Source organism: Desmodus rotundus, chromosome 12 (genome assembly GCF_022682495.2).
Source record: "Desmodus rotundus isolate HL8 chromosome 12, HLdesRot8A.1, whole genome shotgun sequence".
Classification (NCBI taxonomy): Eukaryota; Metazoa; Chordata; class Mammalia; order Chiroptera; family Phyllostomidae; genus Desmodus; species Desmodus rotundus.
The window spans coordinates 12,873,988-12,898,687 of record NC_071398.1 but is presented as its reverse complement, the minus strand read 5'-3'; the positions used below and the strand labels follow the sequence as shown (position 1 = coordinate 12,898,687).

The following is a 24,700-nucleotide window of genomic DNA, read 5'->3' as shown; positions in this document are numbered from 1 at the left end:
GCACCCCAGCCAGGGATGGCCCACAACCCAGGCATGTGCCCTGACCAGGAATCAAACCACCAACCTTTCACTTTGCTGGATGACGCCCAGCCAACGTAGCCATGCCAGTCAGGGCCAGGGGTAGACTTTTACACGTGCAAAAGCATGGTTTCAGGCATGGACACCCTTGCAGTGGTCTCTCTTCAGTATTTAGGATCTATAAGTGTTGTATTTGCGTTAAAAATGTAACATATAAACCATATACAAATTTAATGCTACATCAATAATCATGCCAGTTTGCTGGAAAATTCATCTCGATGATGCTGTGGGTGTAGCTGCCTTGGGTGCTCATGACTGTGTTGAAGTAACTGTTCTGTGAGGGGAGGTGCTGTTTCATTCATCTCTGTGTTCCCTGGGCCTGGAACTTTTATTGCTAAACTGTTGTTGGAAATAAGTATCTGTGATATTTCCTATTTCCCTGGCCAGGTATCATCAGAACGGCCCTTCCCAACATGGACAGGGAAGCCAAGGAGGAGTACCATGTGGTGATCCAGGCCAAGGACATGGGCGGACACATGGGTGGACTCTCAGGAACAACCAAAGTGACGATCACCCTGACTGATGTCAATGATAACCCCCCCAAGTTTCCGCAGAGTAAGTAGGTGGGCTTGGCTTTCCCTTTTCAGGGGCACCCCAGCCAGCGCCTTCTCTGACCCTTCCCTGCTCTACTCAACTTTGAAGAAAAAAATCTAGGGAAATGGAGGTTCTATGTCATTCTTGCAAAAAAAGCAAAAAGAAGACAGCACAAGCCACAACAACAAAACAAAACAAAAACAAGTTGAAACAGAATAGATGCAGCAGGGGAAACAGGCGAAGTAAAACGTCCCACAATCCCGGAAACAGAAGACCTGTTTTCTGGGTACCGTACCAGATGCTAGTGAGGCCGTCAGCACTGAATGAACCTGTCTCGGACGCAGCTTCTCCTTTCTGACCTGGGTGTGGCAGGGCCTGGGTTCGCCATCCGTTGCACCGCAGCAGGCCACCCAGAACTTCTGTGGCTTAAAACAGTGCGAGTTTATTTTTGCCACGAGTCTGCAACATGGGCAAAACGTGGAGGGGACGGCTTGTTTCCGTTCCCGCAGTGTCAACGGGGGACAGCTCGCTGGGCCTGGTGGGTCTGCTTGCCATGCCTGTGGCTTGCTCACACGGCTGGCGGGTGCAGGGCGGTGGCTGTCGGTTCCTCCCCACCGGGACCTCTCTCCATGGAGTGGCTGGGGTAGGCTCTGAAAGTGAGACCCCGGGGACGCCAGGCGGAAACCGTGCTGCCTGCCGTGACCCACTGCATCGCTCTCACTGTAGTGTTCAGACCGCCGAAATTTCAGCGGGGTTCTCATAGGCCCCGTCTTTCAACAGTAGGACTGGCAAAGTCAAGTTACAGAAAAAGCCCGGGGGACGGGAGATGTTGTTTCGGCTGTTTTGGGAGAAAACAGTCTTTCCTAAGACCTAATTAGTAGGATGTTGTTAGAACTGAAAGAGCTAGTGATATTAAATCTTACAGTGCTATCTGGCATAGGTTGTCAACAAATGTTAGCCATGATTAGTATGTAATGGAGGGATTATGGTCTGTCCTTCTACAAAGTTTATAGGCTTGCTGAGGGAAATAAAAGAAATAAAGGTTTGGATAGGTTGCTGTTAATAACCATAACTACAACTACCATCATTAGTGAGCAGTCACTACTACTGCAAATCTCTCTAAGAGCTGGCATTTGACAGGTAAAACTAGGTTCCACGCAAGGTTCAGAAGTTGCCCAAAGAATGTAGCAAAGGCAGCATTTGAACACAGATCCACTTCCGTACGGCTAAGTGTAGATGGAGCTACAGTGTGATTGTTACAGAGCAAGGAGGGGGGTGGTTCACGATAAATTATTACAGAAAGGATTCCCCCTTTCTGTCTCTGGAGGTTCCTTCCCCCACGCCCACCTGCTAGGTTCGCAATGCCCGCCGCCAGAGGAAAGACGTCTCTCAATGCCAGAGACTGGTGAAAAGGAAAGGAATTGTTTATTTAAAAGTTACACAGACTTAGAGTAATGGCTTAATGTCTTCAATAAGATACTAAAGTCCTCTAGAATACCCACAGATGCACAGTCCTTCCCTCTCCCTGTGCCCAGTCCGGGGTACCGTGTCTCAGGAAAGGAAGTAGAAGTTCATGATTCAGGCTCCCGGCACCATCAGCTGTGTGGCCGCTGCAATCTCCAGTTAATCCAAAGCCATGTGGCACCTTCTCATGGCCCACCAGCAAGAACCCTTTCTCCCCTTTTCTTCCTGGCAAAGTCTCTCCTGCTGCCTAAGCTGCGTGGCAAGAAGAAGCACTCCAAAACCTCGTGGTCCTCTCTACTCTCCTTCAGAACCGAGTGGTCCTTTTCCCCACTTCAGAACCACATGGACCTCTATCTATCTACTTGCTTCAGAGCCTCGTGGTTCTCCTTCCTTCAGAGCCGCATGGTCTACTCCCTATTTACTTTGGAGCCGCGTGGTATCCTCCTTTCTCCCCCAAAACCTTGTGGTCCTCCCCTTCTATGGCTGCCGGGCCTAGGTTTAAATCCCAGCACCCATCTTCCTTTGCAGCCCCATTTCCGACTCCTCCTACAGTCAGCTACACCTGCCAGTATCCCCGTATTCTTCCAGCTTTACTGAGCTGCCATAGTAAGTCTGGGCAGGTGTGGCCCCATGGCATGGAGCCAATCATCTCCACGCTCTCACGCAGGCCCTGTAACCAGGGGGAGTTTCTTCCCAGTCTCACCTTGGGTGGAAGTCACTCCCATCTCCCTGGCTCAAAGCAGGGCCACAGCTATTTAACATATCCATGAAACCAGTTAAAGGTTATAGATATGTTAAATGACTGTGCCAGGGGTTAGCTGCAAAGCTCTTGCTACCCAAAACAGCTCTGAATGGCCCTGTTCCATGGGTCCCATCCCCACTGGCTCAGGCTTGTGGGGGTGAGGACATCCTACATACATTTTTCTAATATTGCCTGGACACCCCGAGTCCTGGACCCCATTACAAATCCCTTCCTGGGGCCCTCCTCTTGGCTGCACCCTGCTTCATGATCACGCCGATGCTGGTGCTGCCAGAACGTGTCTCCCGCACAGGTTCAGAGAGCAGCCGGTGGAGCCTGGGAGTTTATGTCCAGAAAGGTGACATTTTTCACAAATGAGCGAACAAGAAAGGCAACCAAATATGGCCCTGTTGCCTTCCAAGACAACCATCTAGACAAGGGAGACAGTGAGGTGGAGGACTACAGGAACAACCACTTGTCCTGGAATCCCAGGAGAGATGGGAAGAGACTGCTTAGCCCGACCAGACACAGGGTTGGGCATCTCCAACAAGCTTAATGCTCACGCAGCAGTCCACACGCTGCACACCCCACCATCCACACTGTGCAGGTCTGGTGCACTAGAAGGAGAGCCAGGCAGGACTATCAGCAGGCGGCCCGTGCTCCCATCCCGTCGCACAGGAAAGGCTCCTCTGGGCTGTGCAGTTCCCAGTTTCATAGCCATGAATGCCAGTGAGATTTGGAGAAAATCAGCTAACAGCAGGAGTTTCTAAACCTTCACCTATGGAAGTTGGGAATCGTCCTCAGACTCCCACTTCCCCTTTGTCTTTTAATGTGGAGGGTGTGGCTTGATGAGCTTGAATATGGGTCCAAACTGAACGTATTCAAAGGCAAATGATGTACATGAACAGGGACAGAGTCCCGGGACTGAAAAACTCAATGTGAGGGGAACAAATACTTACAGAGGTTGAGAAACTTGCCCCCAACCATTCAGCTTCCAATCCTTGCTTCTCCATACTGTTTCATGTAGATTATTTTTTGAAACGTGGAAATGCTGGTAAGATCATCTCCTGCCTCACTTCCCTACTGAAAACCTCCCAGCGGCGTCCCAACACGTTTAAACAAAACTTGGAGGCTGTCTCCTACAATGCCCCCCTTTTTATTAACACAACCGGGCCCCCATCTACCTACATACCCTCCTCTCTTCACCGAAGGCTCCAGTCACCTGTCTTCTTGCTACTCTGTGTGTATTCAGTGTGTTCCCACCCCAGGGTCTCTGCCATTTGCTGTTCCCTGTTTTTAATCAGGTCCTTCCGGGGAGTTCAGGTGCCTCCTTCTGAGGGATGTCCTCCCAGCCCATCCCAGCCAAAGTCAATCTGTCTCTCTCTCTCCTTCTCTCCAGCTTTCTCCTTCTCACCCACACTTATGGAATGCAAGGGTACATGGTCGCACGCACAGACACATGTGCTCACACACACATTCACACCCCACTGTCTCACAGTTACACACACAGCACACCCCACTGTCTCATCACCCTTTGCCCCGTATCCTAGCATGTTCTTCCTTCTCTTAGCAATGACGTCAGAGTGTGTGTGCACATCATGCTTTCAGGGAGCAGTCTTGACGATTTCATTTACTGCCGAGTCTCCAGGGACTAGCACAGTGACTGGCACACATTAAGCTCCCAATAAAACATCAAATGCAAATACCTGAAAGGGTCCCACTCTGGGAAAACTTCCCAGGTAAGCTAGTGTTTGACCAGACGCTGAAGGAAGTGAAGTAAGAGGAAAGTCAGATGTAGAGCTAGAGTTAGAAGGGTCGTGATCTTGAACGATAAAATTTGCATTTGATTTTAAAGTAAATATGGAGTTGCAGCAGGCTTTTGGACAGAAGGGTTTTTTAGTCTCGCCCCCCCCCCCCCCCCCCCCCGCCCGGAATCTGGCTGTGCCATACTCCTGGGCCATCCCAAAGACATGAAGAGAAGTCCTGGCTGTTTGAATGTGTAGAGATGACGTGGCCCTCCATCACTTGCTGATGGGAAATGTAACCGAGCACTGTTTTCCTCCCTCATATGAGGCAGGTGACCCCGCCACACCAGCTCGGACCCTGGTACTGTTCCATCATTCTTTGGTAGAACACATTTCTTTGACAAGCCAGCCGTGCAGGATCTTCCTCCCATCCATTCACTTCTTTTCATGTTTTCAATCAATAGAAAGTTCCCTTTCAAACCCTTTGAGAAATTTATTGGAATTCAGTGGAATCTAAAGCCTCACAGCTGACAAATAAAAGGGGAAATAAACATAGATGTCATCTTCTTTTAGGTGTGTACCAGATGTCTGTGTCAGAAGCAGCTGTCCCCGGGGAGGAAGTGGGAAGAGTGAAGGCTAAAGACCCGGACATCGGAGAAAACGGCCTAGTCACGTACAACATTGTGGACGGGGACGGTATGGAACTGTTTGAAATCACAACGGACTATGAAACACAGGAGGGCGTGGTGAAGCTGAAAAAGGTGAGTTAGGCTGAGGAATCAGAGGCATCACTGGTACCCTGCTCTGGCAGCCAGCTTTGCAAGAAGCAGGGAACCGAAGGTTAAAACATGCAAATATGTGCATCTGGGGGCTGACCCCACTTCGCAATTGAGCTCGGAGCTCTGGGGAAAGAGCAGGACTGTGTTCCAGAGAGGCAGCTAGCAAAAGAGACTCGTGATGCCTGCCTGAGGTTGCTAGTTAGTTCTTGGCACAGATTTGCCGTGGCCAGACAGACAGCTGGAAAAATCTAGATTTTGGAGAAGCAGCCCTGAGCAGGCATGGGGATCCCCCCCCACTCCCGTGCCTTGGCCACACTGAGTCGGTTAACAGAGGCTGCTTGGCACTCTTCCTATCTCCAACATCCAAGTTCCACTACGTTGCTGCGATTGTTTCTCAAAACTGAACCCAAGAAACAACCATAATGGTCCCTCTCCCATCATCAGCTAAACTGCCACTAGCCATGGGTCCTTGGGATTAATCCCCTGCAATGGGAAGTTTATTGGGGTTTTTTCTTGCTTTGTGTCTAAAGTCTAACATTTTCCCAATACTAAATGTTGGCCAGAGAAAGCCCGAGCCTCTTCCAAACCTTCTTTCGCTTACTTTTCACAAAAAGCATAAAAGGTAGATTGCGTGATCCCTGTGGACATTATGAGGAGATTGGGACTTGGACAGATTAAATAAATTGACCCTGTTACAGGCATGCAGCTAGCAAATCACAGGCAGGGAATCCAAACCTAGAGTATTCTGGAACAACTTCCCCCTCAAGACATCTGAGAAATGCTGGGCCAGAAAGGGCTTGAAAAGGGGCGCCAGATGGAATTCACTGAAGTGAAGAAACAGCCATAGTGTATTCTAAAACAACCCCCCGCCCCCCGCCTTACCACTTGAGAAATCAACATCTCTCCATCATCAAAGCGTATGGAGCATTAAATCTGAATTGGATCATGGGATTACCTTGGTTTTAATCAAGCGTTCATTTTCAGCTTGGTTTTGTAGCATGAATATTAAGCTCTTCCATGTGATGGAAAAGATAGGACTGCAACACTGCTAAAAAATTAATTTGAAGAATCAATAGAGGCCAGGAGCTGGGGAGAAAGCACGGGTCAGGTGGGGGCAATTGCAGGGGGGGGTCTTTCTGTGAGGGGGGGCAGGGAGAGATGTGCTCGAGGAAGCTGACTTGCCCCAACACTTGAAGGCTTTGTTGGGTTTGGGAGAAATATGACAGGACACAGAACAGAGAGAAGATGGGGTTACTGCTGTAAAAGGACATGGAACTGGGGTGAGCTTCGGACATTTGGGAAAGTCAACATTAGAGACTGTGCGCGGTGTGGCCATGGAGCCCTGACCACCGCCACAGGGGCTGGGTTTCTCCTCCGGAAGGTTGCTGTGCGGACTGTGTGTATGTTGCTGCCGGCGCGGCAGCCTCATTAACGCTACTGTCACTCATGCCTGGCATTGGGCACATGATCCATGAGCATTGGGAGCAGCGGTCCTGCCTCCCATCCGTGCTGTTCACGTCACTGGGCGGCTGGCCATGCTAAGGTTGTCACCTGCTTTCAGGTATTCAGGGCATAAACACGCTGTGTCTCTAAAACCCTGAAACATTTAAATCAGCCCGTGGGACTCACACTCGGCAAATGAGCTCTCTGGTAAGATTAATTTGCACGTTTTCCGCCAGTCAGTGTGTTTATTCTGAGCAAAAGGATCATATTGCATAAAGTACTGCTGTTCAGGTTTAAAACAGAGTAAGATGTAATGTCATTTCTAAAACTGATAACAGCACAAAGTTCCAAATGTGCATTAGGAAAGAAAAAAAATTGAGAGGTGACTTTGACAGAATAAAAAGATGGGTCCTTGTGGAAGTCATTATATATGATGTAACAATATTAAAGGGCATGGAGAAATAATGGAAATATTTGTGTCTTTTAAAAATATTCTTTAATATAGTTTTTTTTTTTACTCTTTTTTTGATTTATTAACCCAATTTCTCTACCAAGAGTTACTGAGTGATTATTTGTCAGGCAAGCCTATCGTGAGAGGCTGGACGTGGAAAGTTGAAGAGACAGTCCGGCCACAGGTAGATCACACTGTAACAGGACAGCGAAGTGAAATGACAATTAAGCAGAGCAGTGTTCTCAGCCCCAGCACTAAGGACACTTCAGGACAGACCGCTTTTCTCGCAGGGGGCTGCTCTGTGCGTTGGACGATGTGTAGCAGATTGCCCGCTCGCTCCTCAGTAGATGCCAGTTACACACAGCCCACCCCGCCCCACCAGTCATGCTAATAAACAATAGCTTGACACGTTGCCTAATTAAACGCGAGGTAAGTTAGAGTGAAATCACTCCCCAGCTGAGAACCGACTATAATGAAGTGCGATGGGATCTGCGAACAGGGACATGAGTGACTTCTTACAGGGGCCATTCTTGAGTCTCGATAGATGGGCAGGTCTTTACCAGACAGCCAAGGAGAGGAAGGGCAGAAAGAAAGAGCCCCCGAAGGACTCCTTGGAATCAGGTATCACTGGAAACAGGACAACTTTAAGAAACTTGAGGAAGGTCAGTCTCGAGGGTTCTGACGTGGAGGCAGTGGGACCAGCTGGAAAACTGCTATTGCGATTCAAGGAAGAAATCACAAAGAACCGAAGGAGGCAGAAGAGGGGAGGATGAAGAATTCAGGAGATACGGAGCGGGTAGAGCCATTCGTTTACAGAAGCGCCGAGGAAGCAACCGGTATTGGCGTGCGGACTCTGTGAGAGGCCCCGGAGTGCCAGGCATGCGTCTGGCGGTGCACGAGCGAGAGAACTGCCCCCCAGCATTCAGACCACCTCTGTGTGGTCGGCTGAAGAAGAACCAACGAGCGATAAAGACGAGACCCATGTCGCTGGCTTGGTCGACTCCTGGAGGGCAGTCCGGCCTGTTCACTGCCAACACCCTTGACCAAGCGGGCCTCTTCCTTATCGTAGAGAGAGCCTGGCGCCATTTCTGAGTTATTTACTTCCAGCCCAGTAGACTCCTTGTAAAACAGCGTGAGAGCAGCATCAGAAAACATTTTAAATATTCTCTATTTTAATAAAGTCATTTTTATGTCTAATTATTTCTTTCCACTCCTTGCCCACATGTATATCGATGAGGATGTATCACATTTAACACAGCTGCAGTCGGGGGGTGATCTGATTTGTTAACTTAATGTCACGTCATAAACATTTTACACGCTGTTACATAATACACATCATCATTTTTAATGGTTGCATAACGCCCCATCCTCTTGATGGGCCATTATTTCCTTAATAAAATCGCACAGCTGGGTTTGGTGCGTGTGCGTACATTCCCCTGATTGGAGATAGCCTTCTACAGTACGCAACAGCCATCATGTGTTTTTGAATATTGTTCGTTTTGGTATTCTCCCTGAATTCGTCCCTCCGGGAGACTTGTCGGAGGTGGGGCTAGTTACCAAGGGGGTATTACGATTTTTATGGCTTATGTTGTGTTGCCTCATTTAGTTTTTATTTCAAGTACTCATAACACGGCTATAAATGTTTACCTGGGAGACAACCTGAAATCTGCTTTTTGGAAGGAGGCAGGGAATGTGGTTTAGGTCCATGTTTCAATGTTACCCGTCGGCCCTGCTCCCCACCTAGTCAGTACGGTCACTTGGAACAGGCATTGCTGGGCGTCGGGGAGGCAAAGGTCAGCGAGAATCAACAAGACTCAGGAGAGTTCTTTGGGATGCTCCCCACCTCCCGGGGCGGGAGATGAGGGGCTGTGGAGCGGCAGCTACTGGACCACAATGATTGTCGGGGGGAGTTGAGGAGGACTTTCCGAGGCAGTGAGGCTTGAGTAGCCACAAGAAAATTTAGAAAAACCTCCCCAAAGTAGGAAAGGGCATTTCAGACAGATGTTGGCCAAGATCTGGGGTCTTTTGCTTGGGATCTGACAAGCACTGCACTAGCGTTAATATCAACAGGGCTTCCCCCTGGAAACATGGCTCTGGGCAAAGGCCTCAGCCAAGGTCAGAGAAGGCTGTGCTCTAGGAAGGCTCAGACTACCTGAAGTTAGAAATTTTCCACTTACCGGGTCTCCGAATGATCACAGTCCAGTTTTAGTTTTTAACTTTATCTAATGATGAAAGATTTTTGAGAAACTTCAGCAATTTCATACCTATAAGTATCATCCCTTTCTGCTGCTTCATAACACAGCAAAGGATGAGACTTCTGCTGAGTTCTAGAATGGAGGAGCAACCTGGGGGCAGATTTTGCTCCAGGGAGTGGAAGCGTTCCCTGACTCTGGGGAGCGTGAAGGCGGGAAGATGATGGAAAAACGGGTCAAGGGCGTTGAATGTGTTTAACCTTCCTGAAACTGGCATCGCCCTGCCTTTGGAGTTTTGTAGAGTTCCAGCAAGATGCAACCCTAGGGTGGCATGCCCGTTCGAACCAAGCGCTCGCCAGGCAGACGAGCACGGCGTGGCAGGCAGATGCTTGCCTTGAAAGACCGAGTCTTTCCAAACATCTGGTAGTTGGGCACCATCCGGAGTGCTAATTAGAAAGTTCTGTTTCCTGGGCACGAGGGCTTGTTTCTCTGCTACAGTTTTACTTTTCACCCCTTGCCCATCGATTCTCCTCTCGTTCAGAATTAGGGGCATTTGCCATCCATTTCCCAGGAACTGCAACCATTCAACAGCCACTTCCCTTTTTTTTCATACCTGTGTAAAATCTATGTAGTTTATAATGGTTTCTCTTTAAGTGGGCCTTTTTTACATATGATAGATTCTTATAACAAGGAAGCATTATTCTTATTTCCCTATCACTTGCTGTAAATAGAGGGTATCCTAAAAATGAACACAATCAAAAGAAAATAACATTCTTCTAATCTGACTAGTGAGCTGTAACAGCACAGTCTCTCAAAAGGGAGGTTAAGAAGCGGAACAGATAGGTTAAAAAACCAGCACCACACTAAGATACTCTTGATGTGTTCAGAAGTGGACGAATTGGAGAAGGAATAATTGGGTCAATAAGTAAGTTAATGTGACTCAACAAACCCACCCACCCAAATTATTCACGAACCACCGTAAGTTATCTTACTGGGCCGCTGCTGGTCAGGGTCCCGGACTTTGGAAAAGCCAACACGCTCAGACACTTTAAAAATGAGGCCGGCAGATGACGAAGCCAGGTGTGTGTACGTGTGGAGGGGAGCAGTCATCTGATAAGACGCCTCTGGCGGAAATTCGGGGGCTACTTTTCTTACCAAGATAACTCAGTACTTCACGGAACAGTCTATGGCTTTTGTTTTTGTAGCATTGTAATTCCTTCTCCTCCTCGGGAGATTTGTGGGGGCTCTGGGCAGCCTTAGCGCGGTGGTACCCAGTGAGGTCCGTTTCAGGTCCTGAGGTCCTTCTCCGCTGTGCTCCTAGAATTACCCGCCAAGCCTCTCCCAAGTGTCAGCAATCGATTTGTCTGATTTTCTTACCAAATGGCTCAGGTAATTGGATATTGAATAGACACTGATTGTCTCGCTTTGAGGAACTATACACTCTGCCCTGTAAAACAGGTCTTTCTCTTTCATTTTTCCTTCGAGGAATTGGTTGTCAATCTTCTCTTCCTTCTTGTCAGCCCGTAGATTTCGAAACCAAAAGAGCGTACAGCTTGAAGGTAGAGGCAGCCAACGTGCACATCGACCCCAAGTTCATCAGCAATGGGCCTTTCAAGGACACTGTGACGGTCAAGATCGCAGTAGAAGACGCTGACGAGCCCCCCATGTTCTTGGCCCCGAGTTACGTCCATGAAGTGCAAGAAAATGCAGCCGCTGGCACCGTGGTCGGGAGAGTCCATGCCAAAGACCCTGATGCTGCCAACAGCCCGATAAGGTACCGGGAGATTTATTTTAAAAGCCTGGATGAGGAATTATAGAGGCAGGAGGTTTTCCAAAAGCCTTGCAGAAACCAGAAACCACATCCTTCAGTTTCAAAAGGGCCCAAGATAATCAGGTCCAATGCGGTGTAAACAAGATTAAGGTTTAGAAGACGCAAGGCTGCTTCACCTCTGCTGCTCACTTTTCATACATACAGGCTTGTTAAAGCTACATAGTGTCTCCCTGGAGCGGATTTCCCAGCCGTGTAACCCTTTGCTGGGCCTGCGTGCCTCGGGGAACTGTGGCGAAGTGTAAATACTAATTGTGAAATAAGTACAGTAATTATAACTTATTGAACACCTTCCTATGCTGCAGTTACTCTACTGGGTGTGCAGACACACAGTCTAATTTGTTTCCTTCGCTGTATCTTTTTCATGGGAATTGCTCTCTTTAAAGGGAGAGGAAATTGGGGCGCTGTACAGCAGGGCGGCTTGCCTAGCACGGCTTGGCCGGTCAGCAGGAGGCTACAAAGCAAGCTGTCTGTGTAGCTGCTGCTGAGCACTTGTAAGAGGTAACAAAGTGCCAAACACATATAGGGTGCTTTGTTTATTATTAACGTTTTTTGTGACTTAGAAGAGCAAGCCAGAAAGTTGACTTAGGACACACCCTCCCCCAAGCCCCGTCTGGACCTGAGTTAATGAGCGATGGGGCTGCTGGTGAAGCAGCTAAGGAGACCTGAGTCACAGATTCAGGACAGAGTCTGCATGTGGGACAGAAACTCCCAGGTGCTGAAGCCTGTCCCGGACTGCATTCTGCATTCTAGCAGATGTTGCTGTTTCCAAGGCCCTGTCCCTAATTCCCTTCTTGCCCGATTCCTTTCTCTGCCTCCTCTTTGGGTCCTTGCCTCCAGTCTCCCCCGACCTTTCTTTCGGAAGTCAATCCTATAGTCCGAGTGGTCGGTTTAAAACAGCCAAACATCGCCTCCTTTTGTTGCTCTTAAACAGCAACAAGATAACCAATGACTGAATTGTTCCCGATTGCCCCCTCCCCCTAAGGCAACCGCAGCACTCTTAGCCTGAGGCTGTTGCTCCAGCCCCTCCCCCCAGCTGCTCTGCGCCCTGCTGATCTCTGACTTCCCCTTGTCTGTCTTAGCCTCCCTTCTCAGTTGCAGTGCGACTGGGCTACCTCCCCTCCTCTGAAGTACAACTGGCTGCCTCCTAGTTCCAGATCTTTACATGTCCTTCCTCCTGGTTCGTTGTCCCCCTTTCTTTCCACCTTGCTTACATGGCACTTAGATGTCACCTCCCACCTCACAGCTCTCACCATGTACATCACCGTGACACTCCAGATTCTGTGTTGTCCTCGGCACACTTCAGAAGGGCCAGGGACAGGTCTGTGTACCTCAGAGGTTGAAAAGGCACAGCCCACCGAGAGCTTCGGCTGCCATCTGCGTTTTGAGGCACCTCTGTGCTGTTTTCCAGGACAGCTGCACCCGCATGCTCCCTGCAGCATTGTTCACAGCAGCCCCGACATGGAGACCACCCCAGTGCCCGTCAGTGGGTGAGTGGACAAGCAGAAGGTGGTACCTACATACAGTGGAGTGTGACTCAGCCTCAAAAAGGAAACCCTGCCACATGTGCTAATGTGGATGAGTTTGGAGAAAAGCATGCTAAGTGAAAGAAGCGAGACACAGAAAGACAAATACAGCATGATATCACTTACTTGCATAATCTTCAAAAAATCAAATGCCGAAACTGAATAGGACAGGGGCTGGCGGGTGGGGCTAGTGGGGAGTAAAGACTTTGGTCATAGGGTGCAACTTTCAGCTGTGAGATCAGTAAGTTCCAGAGGTCTAATGTACAGCAGGATGACTATAGGTAATAATGGATTTTGTCCTTGAAAGTTGCTAAGAGAGTAGATCTTACGTGTTCTCACCACACACACACCTCCCCCCGAAGATGGTACCCCTGTGAGGTGATGAATTTGTTAATTAGCCTGATCGTGGTCATTGTTACACAAGATATATCAAAACATCATGTTGTCCACATTAAATATATGCAAGTATTTATTTGTCAATTATACCTCGGTAAGGCTGGAAAGAAGAAGTAAATGGACCTGAGTATGAAAAAGAAATTGTCATGGACAATAGAATTGTTCTATTTATACCAAAGAACGTGCTGAGAGAGCAGAAGGAAGTTCTACATGAAAACATTGTTTCATTGCCTTTGACTCCTTGAACACTGTTCCTTCCAGGAGGAAGGAAGAGAATTACTCTTTACTGAGCATCTTCTTGGTCCCGACATGCTGCGCTCAGTTGAAGTTAATACTCAGACACCTTTTGAGGCTGTAACTGCTTTAGAATTTGATAGATGGAAATACTGAGGCTCAGTGGGATGATGCAAATCCCTCAAAGTCACACGGCCAGTCGGTACTAGAGACGGGATTTTAGTCCGCATCTACCTGGAGACCATTTTGAGCTTTGTACTCTAGCCCAGCTGCCGCTAATGAAAAGGTTTCCCGGCAGGATCGGGTGCTGAGTTCTCCCTGTGCAGGAGATGCATCACGTGCCGCCTGGGCGCCACTGTGACACCTGTAAACGACTCAAAAATCTGCATGGCGTGAATTTTAAATGACTTAGCTTTGGTCTGGAACATCGAGCTACACTGGTGACGTTTTAGAAGCGCGATGATGAACAATACAAGGAGCGACTGCTGATTTCCTCTGCACCTCAGTCTCCGAGGATCCACTTCAGCGATGGTTTCTGGGGTCACGTTTTCCACAGCAGCTGTTGCGTGCACGCAGACAATTTCCACGTCCTTAATTATCCAAAGATACCCCGTGAACCAGCCCCTGCAAACTGAACCCCATCACCCAGCTGATCTCTTTATTCACTGGGTCTCCTGTCCTCACTGCTGATGTTTACCTCTAAAGGAGTTTGTGTTCTAGGACCTGTGGGTAAGACCTTATAGTGTCGCCTCACCTCTTAGCTGCACGAACGTTTGCATATCTTTTCCCCCCAGACTCTGCAGCATTAGATGCACTTTTGTCCACCACCGCCTTCCTGAAATGTTCTCTCTCAGCGTTGCCGGCAGGAACGTCGCACATCGCAGACAGCACACCCCTGGTGTTGTCACTAGTCACTGTCCCTGTCCCTCGCTGAGACTCAGCCTTTGACTTTGGCCTCTCTCTCTCTGACCACTCACCTATGGAGACCGCCCCCAGGCATCACTGAACTGCGTCCGTGCACCCGATTCTCTGGCTCCTGGCTGATCTTCTCCCCGATGGAACTCGGTACTTCCTCTGCGGTGTGCTGTGTGCGTGTCACTCACTTGCGTTCCTTCTACACTGGCTCCCTCACTCATTCAGAACAAACTTGGAGCTTACATGGACTGTGACATGCCTGCAGAAGAGCCCAGGTCCTCCTCAGACTCTGAAACCCGGCACGGAGGTGACTCTTTGCTCCCTCTGCATGGCGAGACACCCCTTGTGTTTCAGCCTCTTCTCCCTGCTAAGTCAACTTTGTTTTGTGTCTCCCAACGTCTCCTTCCTCTCTGACACTGAAGCTAGAAACTCTCTGGGACTCTCCCAGCCTCCCCCAGATATCAAATACCATCTGAGTTCTCGTGGTTCTTTCTCCATCGCGTCAGCTTTGGTTCCCTCTGTCACTCCCACATCTAACTCTCTTCTCGCCTCATTCTTTAAATACCGGGTCACATCCTTAAGTGTCCTCTACGCTGTCTTGCTCAGGCTGTCTTGCCCACCCTCCCTTAATCCTCTGCCTGATAACGTGATTCTGTCTTACTTATTCCTCTGATCAAAAGCCTTCCATGATTTTCACTGGCCGTAGGAAGAAGGCCGCGCTCTGTGGATTGGCCTGAGAGGCCCCGTGATCTAGCCACAGCGTGTAACAGCAGTACAACAGCATGCAGTGGACTGCTGGCCACGTGCGAGGCACTAGGTTGTATATTTTAAACATGTCTTATGTCAGGTGATTCCCACAAAGAACCCAAAAGTTAGGTGCTATTCATATTCCAGTTCAAAATGATAAATAAGCTGAGATTCAAAGAACATGAATTGACACCTAAGACTTTACAAAACCAATTCACTTCTATAGAATAACATTTTGAATTATTATACTTCTTCCTATGAGTGCGTCTTGTCATGTTAACTAGATGGTAAACTTCCTGGGGACAAGACAAAAGGTCTTCAACTATCTTTGCTGTCTTTTCATGTGGGGCCACCTGCTGAGGGCTCGGCGACTGGCCCTCCACTGCTGTTTATGAGATGTGTCATCGTGTATCTCCAGTCCCCCTGGGGAAGGGATGGGTCATTCCACGCCACGGGGGCTGTGAAGTCAGACGATAGCCTGAGCGAGCTCGCGGTCTGCATGCTGTGAGGTGCTGCTTGATGCGCACGGCCCCTCTTTCCCGCAAAGAACTGGATCTGGAACTGGGAGATCCAGCTTCTCATAGTGGCTCCCCCAGAGACTGGCAGATCGGCCACCCAACATTTGTAAATTGAGGACGTTAAACCCCGCGACATCCATGGTCTCTGCTACCTCTCACGTTCGGTTTTAGGACCTCCAGGAAAGCCTTCAGCATATGTATTCTGCAAACTTCAGGAAAACGGAGAATGGGAAAAAAGCTGATTATGAAGCCCAGCCTGCTCCCCGTGTTAACTTAAGCATCCTTGCTCCTCTCCATTTGGACTCAGTGAGGGGGGTGAGAGGCAAGGGGCTTTAGAGTTCGACAGACTCCTGAAAGCCAGGACTCCGCCACTCACCACTCTGCATGTCCTGGACAAGTCACTTCACCTTGCACCTCAGTAGGGGCCATTCCTCTCACCCCATCCCTACCTCACCTTGCCCTAAATAGACTCCAGTAACATTTTGGAAATTATTTTGTCATTTCTTTGAGGAAGGCAATTTTCTAGTGGACGGAAGTAGCTAAAACCTCGTAGCTATGCTGTTCGGCACAGCCTGGAGTCACTGAAGCTTGGGGAGAATGCGCTTCCCTGGAACGGCCAAGCCTGCTTCGCTCACTTCATCCTGGAACTCACAGCCGAGCCGCCGTGAGAGACCCTAAAATTAAGTTCATAAACTAAATAAATTCACTCAAAATGTAGTTAGCATTTTTCTCTAAACAAGGAGAAAACTGATTCTTTAGAACCATAAATGATCCTTGATGATAAACTTAGATAAACTTGAAACTATTTAATATCTCATATGCAAAAGTCTGGCAAAGGTTTGATACAGTTATGACGTTCTGAATAGTCTGGGAGGAAGGCAAACCAACTTCCCAAGTGCAATTTCATAAATATTCAGATGGCGGGTGATTATAGTAAGTATGGGGAAATAGGCAACGTGTTATTACGCTTCTCAATCAAATATGCTAAACAGCCCTTTCATTCATTGTACTGAATAAAGAATTCCAATGTGGCAAAACGATTTCTATAAAAGATTCATGTACAAAGTTTGAAAAGTAAATTTGATTAAAAAAAAAACCCTCGCTCAAGCAACTCATTGAAAAAGTTGCTTTTAAATATAGCATGGAGAAAATATTCAAATATTAAGCTGCTCGGAGTGTCTCCTCTGATCGCCTCGTTTGCATCCCACTTAGGTATTCAATTGATCGGCACACTGACCTGGACAGGTTTTTCACTATTAACCCAGAGGATGGTTTCATTAAAACTACAAAGCCTTTGGATAGAGAGGAAACAGCCTGGCTCAACATATCCGTTTTTGCGTCAGAAATCCGTAAGTGTCCTAAGGGTTTTGATTCTGCTTTACGAAAGATTATTCTTCCAGAATCTATATATTGTGGAAAGTTGACAGACAGCTGAGAGAGAATAAATTTTTTAGTCTGAACCATGTTTTTCAATCTTTAAAAATGCATTTTTGGTTGTCTGTCTAGGAAGTCATATGTGTAAAAACAGAGATGTTTTTGTTTTCTCTGGCAGAACTGGGCACAGACTTGGCAAGTAAGCTGAGAGCCCTCAGCAGCTTGAAGCCCATACCCATCGCCGAAGGATTTCCCGCTGTATTCTGTCACTCAGTTCTGTTTAGACCCAGAGCCAAGATTTGCTGGCTCTTGTTTACCTGGAGACCAGTGGTTCTCAAACTTGATCATGCATTGGAATACCATGGAGGGCTCAGTATAACAAGGATTTCTGGATCTCATTCCCAGAGCCTGTGATTCAGAGCATCCGGGGCGGGGCTGAGCATTTTCATTTCCAACAAGTTCCCAGGTGGTTTTGCTGCTGCTCTGGGGAAGCCTAGTTTGAGAACCACTGCTATGGACTTCACTCAGGGGTGCCAGGCTCTATCATCAGCATTTGGAATGTAACCTCAGCATCTAAGTTGGCAGAAATGGAGAAGTAGTTTAGTTCTCACTGGTCTAATGTTGCCATCTGCATACTTCAGTTCTTTTGTGCCGACTGTGCTTTTCCCTACCCTCCCTGAAGGAGTGGCTGGAGCTTACTGTTTCCTGAGACCCATGTGGATCCCCCCCACCTGGCACTGACTGAAGTCTCTCTTTCCAGACAACCGGCATCAGGAAGCCAAAGTCCCAGTGTCCATCAGGGTCCTTGATGTCAATGACAATGCCCCTAAGTTTGCTGCCACGTATGAAGGCTTCATCTGTGAGAGCGACCAGACCAAGCCGCTTTCTAACCAGGTAACGACGCTTTCCCCGTCTCCGGCCCCGGCTGTGAGCAAGGAAAGGCATTTGGAGATGAGTTTCATTTTGAGAGCATCCCCTGGAGATACCTCCCACTGCCCAGGAAAAGCTTCAGAACCCTAGTTTAGCTCTGGAACTATGTCCTCTAATTCAAGTCAGGTTTCTTAGCCAGCCAGGAAATTTTAAACAAATGATGTGCCAATGTCAGCATGATTTATTTATGGGCCACCTTTCTCTTTCAGCCAATTGTTACAATTAGTGCAGATGACAAGGATGACACAGCCAATGGACCAAGATTTATCTTCAGTCTACCCCCTGAAATCATTCACAATCCAAATTTCACCGTCCGAGACAACAGAGGTTCGTATCACGATGCCTACGCATTCAGGGGAGTAGAGATGGGAAGGAGAAATGGGGAGTACATGGTTTTTATATTGCAGAGCACAAGTATTTTCCCTAATCTTAATACTGCCTTTCTGTTGACGAGCCGACGAGAAGTAATCATGCGATCTTTATTTTGAGACAGGGCGCACATGAGTAAGTGAGTCTCGTTTTATTTTACCTTTCCTTGTTGGCTTTGATATTCATGAAGCAGTGGGAAACCAAGTGGGGAAGCCTACAGGGTCAATATGCAAACAACTTCATTTATCTTTTTTTTAAGAGGTTGATGAATGCTCGGGGGAAAGCGAGGCTTTATGAATATTGATGTCAAGTAGAGCATTAGGAGAGATTAGTTCAACTTTGTAAGGCAAGACAGTTTTTCAGCTGGACTCTTCCTCCATTGCACAGTTTGCATGCACCGTGGCTGGGGACAGAGCGGGGCACCCGAGTGCGGCTGCAGGCTGTTTGCCCGGAGGGCGTGAACAAAGCATCCTGTGGCCGCTGGAACACGGGAGAATGAAGCGCTTTCTGAGTCCCCTGCAGATTCTGCACATTGTCTGCGTTGCACGGATCCAAACTGGCGCGGCCCCTTGACAAAGTTGGTGGTGGGGCCAGGATCAAAAACTAAGTTTCTTGACGCCAGGGAGGACTGTTTTGGTCTGCAGTTCTTCCTATGAACCTATGACCCTACAGGTCTGTAAGAAGAGGCTGACAATGCCATCATCTGACATAGCAGTAAAAGGTGACCCTCCTGGGCGCATATGTTTGCATCAGCCCAGTGGCAACCCTGTCTTTCTCGGTGACTCGGAGCAGGCTTACGGGGTCTTACGTTAATCTATTAAGTGGTATTGCTTCCCTCACCAGCACTATCACTGTGGCCAGTATCACGAGTGCCAGCAGCTGTTTCAGACACCATGCCAACAGCCTCCCCATACTCTATCCACTCAGTTCCCTCAACACACCCTGGCTAAGGGTTGGTACCATTCCCACTTTGAAGACGAGGAAGATAAGGCACAGAATTATCAAGTAATTTGTTGGAAGTCAGTCAACTACACAAGGGGAAGAGGTTAAGAAGTACAAATTGGTAGTTACAGAGTGGTCCCAGGGATGTAAAACAAAGCACAGGGAACAGAGGCAACAATGGCATAATCACCATGTATGCAGCCAGGGGGGTTTGGGAATGGGGGGGGGAACGCTTCGTGAAGTATAGGATTTCTAACCACTGTGCTGTGTGTACACTTGAACCTAATACAAAGTAATACTGAATGTCGACTGCCATTGAAAAGTACAAATTAAAAAAAGTCAATCAGCTACATAACAGTTAGACCTAGATTTTAAACCTAGGCACTCAGACATTAGAGGTTATAGCCTTAACCACCGCGTTGATTTTTAAAAAGTTTTTACTGTTACTGCATTAGGTTCATCCCCATTTTGCCCCCTTTGCCCTCCTCCACCCAGCCCACCCCATGGCGCCCTGCGCTCCCACAGTCAGTCCTCACACCTTTGTCCGTGTCCGTAGGTCATTCATACATGTTCTCTGTGTAGCTCCTTCCCCTTCTTCCCACCATTATCCTCCCCCCGCTTTTGGTCACTGTCAGTCTGGGTTGGTTATGAAAGCAGAGAGGTGTTCCCCACACCACTTGGATTTGAAGGGATACGCCCTGCCCTGCTTTATTATCACTTCTGGTACTGATTTCAGCATGTAATTACGACCCTTTTAAATAAGGCACATGTTAAATGAGTCTGCGGGGCCCAGTGTCCCGGGCGCTACGACAGAGGTCTTCTCTCCTGGGGCCCTGCTTTCGGCGGTGGACAATGTCTGGAAAGCCTGGGTGCGAAGCAAGTTACGGGGAGAGAAATGTATTTTAAAGCAACCCTACGAAACACCCTCTGATTCACTCAGTGAATGATTTCGATCATTTCTAAATGGAAGCATTACTTGGAGCTCTGTAATTTTACATGTAATCTAGGATTTTTCTTGTACTCGTGGGCTTTGGTTCCTGTACATGTGTGAGCACCTTAAGCCCCTTAAAGAGAATTCTGCACAGCCCTGAGATAGGGGACCGGTTCTCAGCCTCAGCGGTGCACAAGTGCACTGCAGGCATTTCCTTCTGTAGAGGCAGACTTCTCCACAGCAGGGAGACCCTGGCTGGCAGGGAGTGGACACTGGTGTTTACTGCACGGAACCGAACGAGAGCGCATAAACAGCGCTTTTATAATACTTTCCAAGACACATGCGCATCTGTGAGTTTATGAGAATCCCGGCTTCCACTCTTGGAATTTTCTTAATTCCCAAATTATCTTCTATCTACCATGGGTTGGTAGGTGGCTACATTGTTTCAGCCTGGGCTTATGTCAATTTTATAATGAAAAAAAATACAACCAAAAATTTCAGCATACAGTTAGTTTTATCAATAGTGAGGGGATCTACTTGGTTGTCCAGAAGACGCTGGTGTTCTCACATACCTCTTCCACTACCACCTCTTTTATTATCTGTCCTCTCAAATGCTTGTGGTCCAGCGTTTATCTGTGTGTTCGTATTAATCGACAACTTAGATGTGAGACCTAATGCTGGATGCCTCCCCTGCGTCCCCCGTTCCTCACTGTGCCAGCATCACCTCTCCCGCCTGCCTTGTCTTCTTTATTTTTATGTGTGCAATAATATTTAGTCGCTGTTAACCCTCTGAAACACTATACCAAGACAGACTGTTCCCTAGGGAGTTATAAGTACGCCACGTTGTCACCACACTGCAGAGGACGCCATCTCTGTTTTCAAGGAGATGCTGTTGCCGTAGAGGAGCCGACCTACCGCACGCTTTGTGCCCCTGCCCTTTCCTGGGAGAGGCTAATCCTACACTGGAGCTACCATTTTTGCAGGAAATTGCTACTTTTTAAGAAGAATGACTTTATTAACTATGGCAAACAGTTAATGAAAACTCCCGTGTTTAGAGCTATTACAGAACCTTAAAGCAAATATGGTCCTATAATTATCATTTAATAGCGTTTCTTTCTACGAGCTCCTAAAAGTAATTACATATTGAAGTAATCCAAAAGGAGTAATCACTTTCCACGTCCTATTAATAGCCTACTGAGTTATCAGATTTCTCGGCCGACGCTGTTTTCCATAGGAAATACGAGAGAATGGCGTATGGAGCGCTGAGTAAAGGCACGGGGTCTCTCTCTCTCTGTGTTCACTTCCTTTATACCACGTACCTAATCAGGATTGTGTTTGCCTTGACGCGGCACAAACACCGGGCATCTTTCTTTTGTTATTTTATTGCACGTATTGGGGTGACCTTGGTAAATGAAATTATATAGGTGTCAGGTGTACAGTTCTATAATACATCATATGTATGTTGTATCGTGTGTTCGCCACCCCAAGTCAAGTCTCCTTCCATCAGCATTTATGCCCCCTTTCCCCTCTTCTGCTTCCCACCCCCTTTCCCTCTGGTAATCACCCTACTATTGTCTGTCTGTGAGGTTTTTTTCTTCGCTTAATCCCTTCCCCTAGGCTCCCCAAATCCCCTCCTCTGACATCTGTCAGTCTGTTCTCTGTATCGACAAGTTTGTTTCTATTTCGCGTGTTAGTGTATTTTGTTCATGAGATTCCACATGTAAGTGAAATCATATGGCACTTGTCTTTCTGTAGAAGTATAAGGGAGGAAGCCATCTTCATACAGATGGATCTTTTAGTTCATTTTATCTGATTCCATCCCACAACCCGAGCTTCAAAGATGCGTCTGCAGGCAGCAGGAAAGGAGAGTGCTCGATGGCTTTCCGACATTTAAGCCCATCTTAGACTATTAATATTGAGGAGGTAGCTGTTTGGCAGGTGAAGAGCTAATCCGCCCAGGTTTTGAGATGCCTTTACTTTGAAAACATCAGCCTTCATGGCATCTCTGAACACACAAGAAACATGTGATGGAGAAGCAGCGAGCCAAGAAAAAAAAGAAACGCTGAGACGAGCCGCTCTCACCTGGCTAGTTCTTAATTAACTTATAAAACCTTCGCACGGCCATTGTTTCATTTAATTTCACAAACAGCCCTAGGAGGTAGGCGCGTTGAATGTTTTTATCCCCATTTTCTAGACGAGGAAGGAATAGGAGGCGTCAGATGCTTCAGAGACCTGCTCAAGGTCACGCTGCCAATAAGTGAAAACAACTGCGAAGTTTGAGTGTTGGGAGGGTCCTGTCTCGTGTGCATAAAACACTGTATCGTACATACAAAGCTCATGTCTATTCTAGTTGATTCTTTTTGCAAAAACTTTGTTTATCCTGTCGTCAAATAATAACCGTCTTCGGAAGAGGAAAAATCTGAAATTCAATCCTCTTCATCACCCGAGGTTTCTAGGGAAAGCGTGGGCAGAGCAGGACAAATTGTACTTTGATTCCAACTTTAATCACAGCCAATCGTAATTGTGGTAAAATATATTTGAAAAGAATTTTATGATTTTCTTCTACTGCATGATTGATACATATTCCTTAAGGGAAAAGCAGAAAGTGCAAATAAGCTGAAATAAAATTTAAAACACTAAGATGACTTAATGACAATACACTGTCCAGAAACAATCACCGCTATTTTGTATGCTCATCCAGACTCGTTCTTGGCACATACTTTGCGTCAGAAAGAACATGTCCAGGTTTCCTCATACACTTTTCTCAACATTTTCTTCTAAAGAGCTTCCTAATTTCTACACTAAGACTGTCTGATACCATTGGCTACTGTTGCGTAAGTTCATTTTCCCATACCTTTGCCGAATATCTAATTATTATTTGAGGCTAAATTTCTACAGTGGTATTCCTGGATCAGAAGCTTTTGATATTAATTGACAAATTGGCATTAGAAGTATTTAGAATACCAGAAATATTTATAATGACCATTAGTTACATAGATTAGATCCCATTTCCTCACCTTCTAGCCAACGCTGGAACAAGAGGCACGATTTTGTCTAATTGGATACACTGGCACTTTTAGAGTATGTATTAAATAACACCAATGGTCGTGCATATTCTCACTTCACTTGTCCTGGAGTTTCACCGTTTAAAATTAAGATTTGTGTTGTGGAACGGATGGGTTTGTGTGTGTGTCTAGGGAATTTCCTTTGCATTCTTTTATTAAAACATGGATGTCCAATTTTTGTTATAATTTTTGGATTCTAACAATAAGATCACATGATTTTGTCTTTTAACCTAATGATTTGATGAAGTAATTAAATTGAAACATCTTAATATTGAACATGATATTTTTAATTTCCAAACCTTTTCCTCTAAACAGTGATCATTGATAAAGTAGAGAGGAAGGGTTAGGGTTAGAGATTAAATACTTGTCTTCATTCTTCATCCTAGAAGGGTTAAGTCTTAATACATGGATATGTGGCATATAATTAATGCTAGTACTGTCTCATTTTTAAAATTGTCAGTTATTACCTCACTTCTAATTCATGGGCGGAGCTGCTATTTTGAGAGGTAAAGCAGAACTGGAACACGTCCCTAGTTCCCAGAACCCCAGGACTACACGCTGCCCGAAACCAAATAAACATATTTCCCCTGAAGCTGGAGGCCCATCACACCATGGCGTTACTTGGCTATTAGAACATTGTTTATTAATTTGAGCAGCAGAGGGCAATTTTTGGAGGTTGCAATAAGTTTCTATTATAAATACTCTTAGGATTTTTAAGTCCACAAATCAAAAGTGTAACTGGCCCTTCAGACATCTTGAAACACCCTCCCTATTTCATGTGACCTTCTCCGCCCTTGACGTGTCTCCCACAGGTAGTGCCAGTGCGAGCTCATTATAAGCTTGGTATTTCCTAGTTCTTCCATTGCAATCAATGTCTTCCTTCCATCCTTCCACAATCGTGGACAAACGAGCTATTGGCATGTCCTGTGTGCCAGGAAGTGTCCTCAGAGTGGGGCTTTTGCAGTGACTAAGACAGAGTCCCTGATGGCAGGGAGTTCCCAAAAGCACACGGGCCAAGTTACAGTAATGCTATTGTGAAAGCACAGCTGATTTGGGTTATGCCTGTTAATGACCTACGCACAGAGGAGCTGTGACTCCCATGGCGGCCCTCAGACAGGCCTGTCTGACCCCAGCCTCGCCACCACTGAAATCAGTCCTTACTGATAAACATACCTGAAGATGTCTCTCTTCTCAAAATTCTTCTCTGGCTCTCCGTCTCCTATGGATTAAACTGATGCTTCATAGCAAGGAATTGTAGACCTCCCGACCCCTGCCCCAACCCCTGTAAACTTTGTCTTTATCTCCTTTCTCTTGCTCCCTTGAACCTTAAGCTCCAGAATCTTCAAACCACCTCTACTCCCCCCAATATGCCATGCTTGCCCATGTCCAGGCTCCGGCTCGGGTGGGAAAGTGCCCTCTGCCTGTTCCTCCTCGTCCAAGTCTCACCGTCAATAACACCTCCCAGGTGAGGCCTGGCCAGGCAGCCCCAGCCCCAGCCCA

General features: G+C 47.2%; 1 protein-coding gene across 1 annotated transcript in view; it reads left to right on the top strand.

Annotated features, from left to right (window-relative positions):
• Window positions 1-24,700, top strand: part of CDH11 (cadherin 11) — a 136,941-nt gene that overhangs the window by 100,309 nt on the left and 11,932 nt on the right. The window contains exons 6-11 of the mRNA XM_045188344.2: window positions 466-633; window positions 5,134-5,321; window positions 10,946-11,199; window positions 16,802-16,938; window positions 17,724-17,857; window positions 18,103-18,220. Of these exons, the coding sequence (XP_045044279.2) occupies window positions 466-633; window positions 5,134-5,321; window positions 10,946-11,199; window positions 16,802-16,938; window positions 17,724-17,857; window positions 18,103-18,220 (999 nt within the window). The remainder of the gene's footprint in view (window positions 1-465; window positions 634-5,133; window positions 5,322-10,945; window positions 11,200-16,801; window positions 16,939-17,723; window positions 17,858-18,102; window positions 18,221-24,700) is intronic.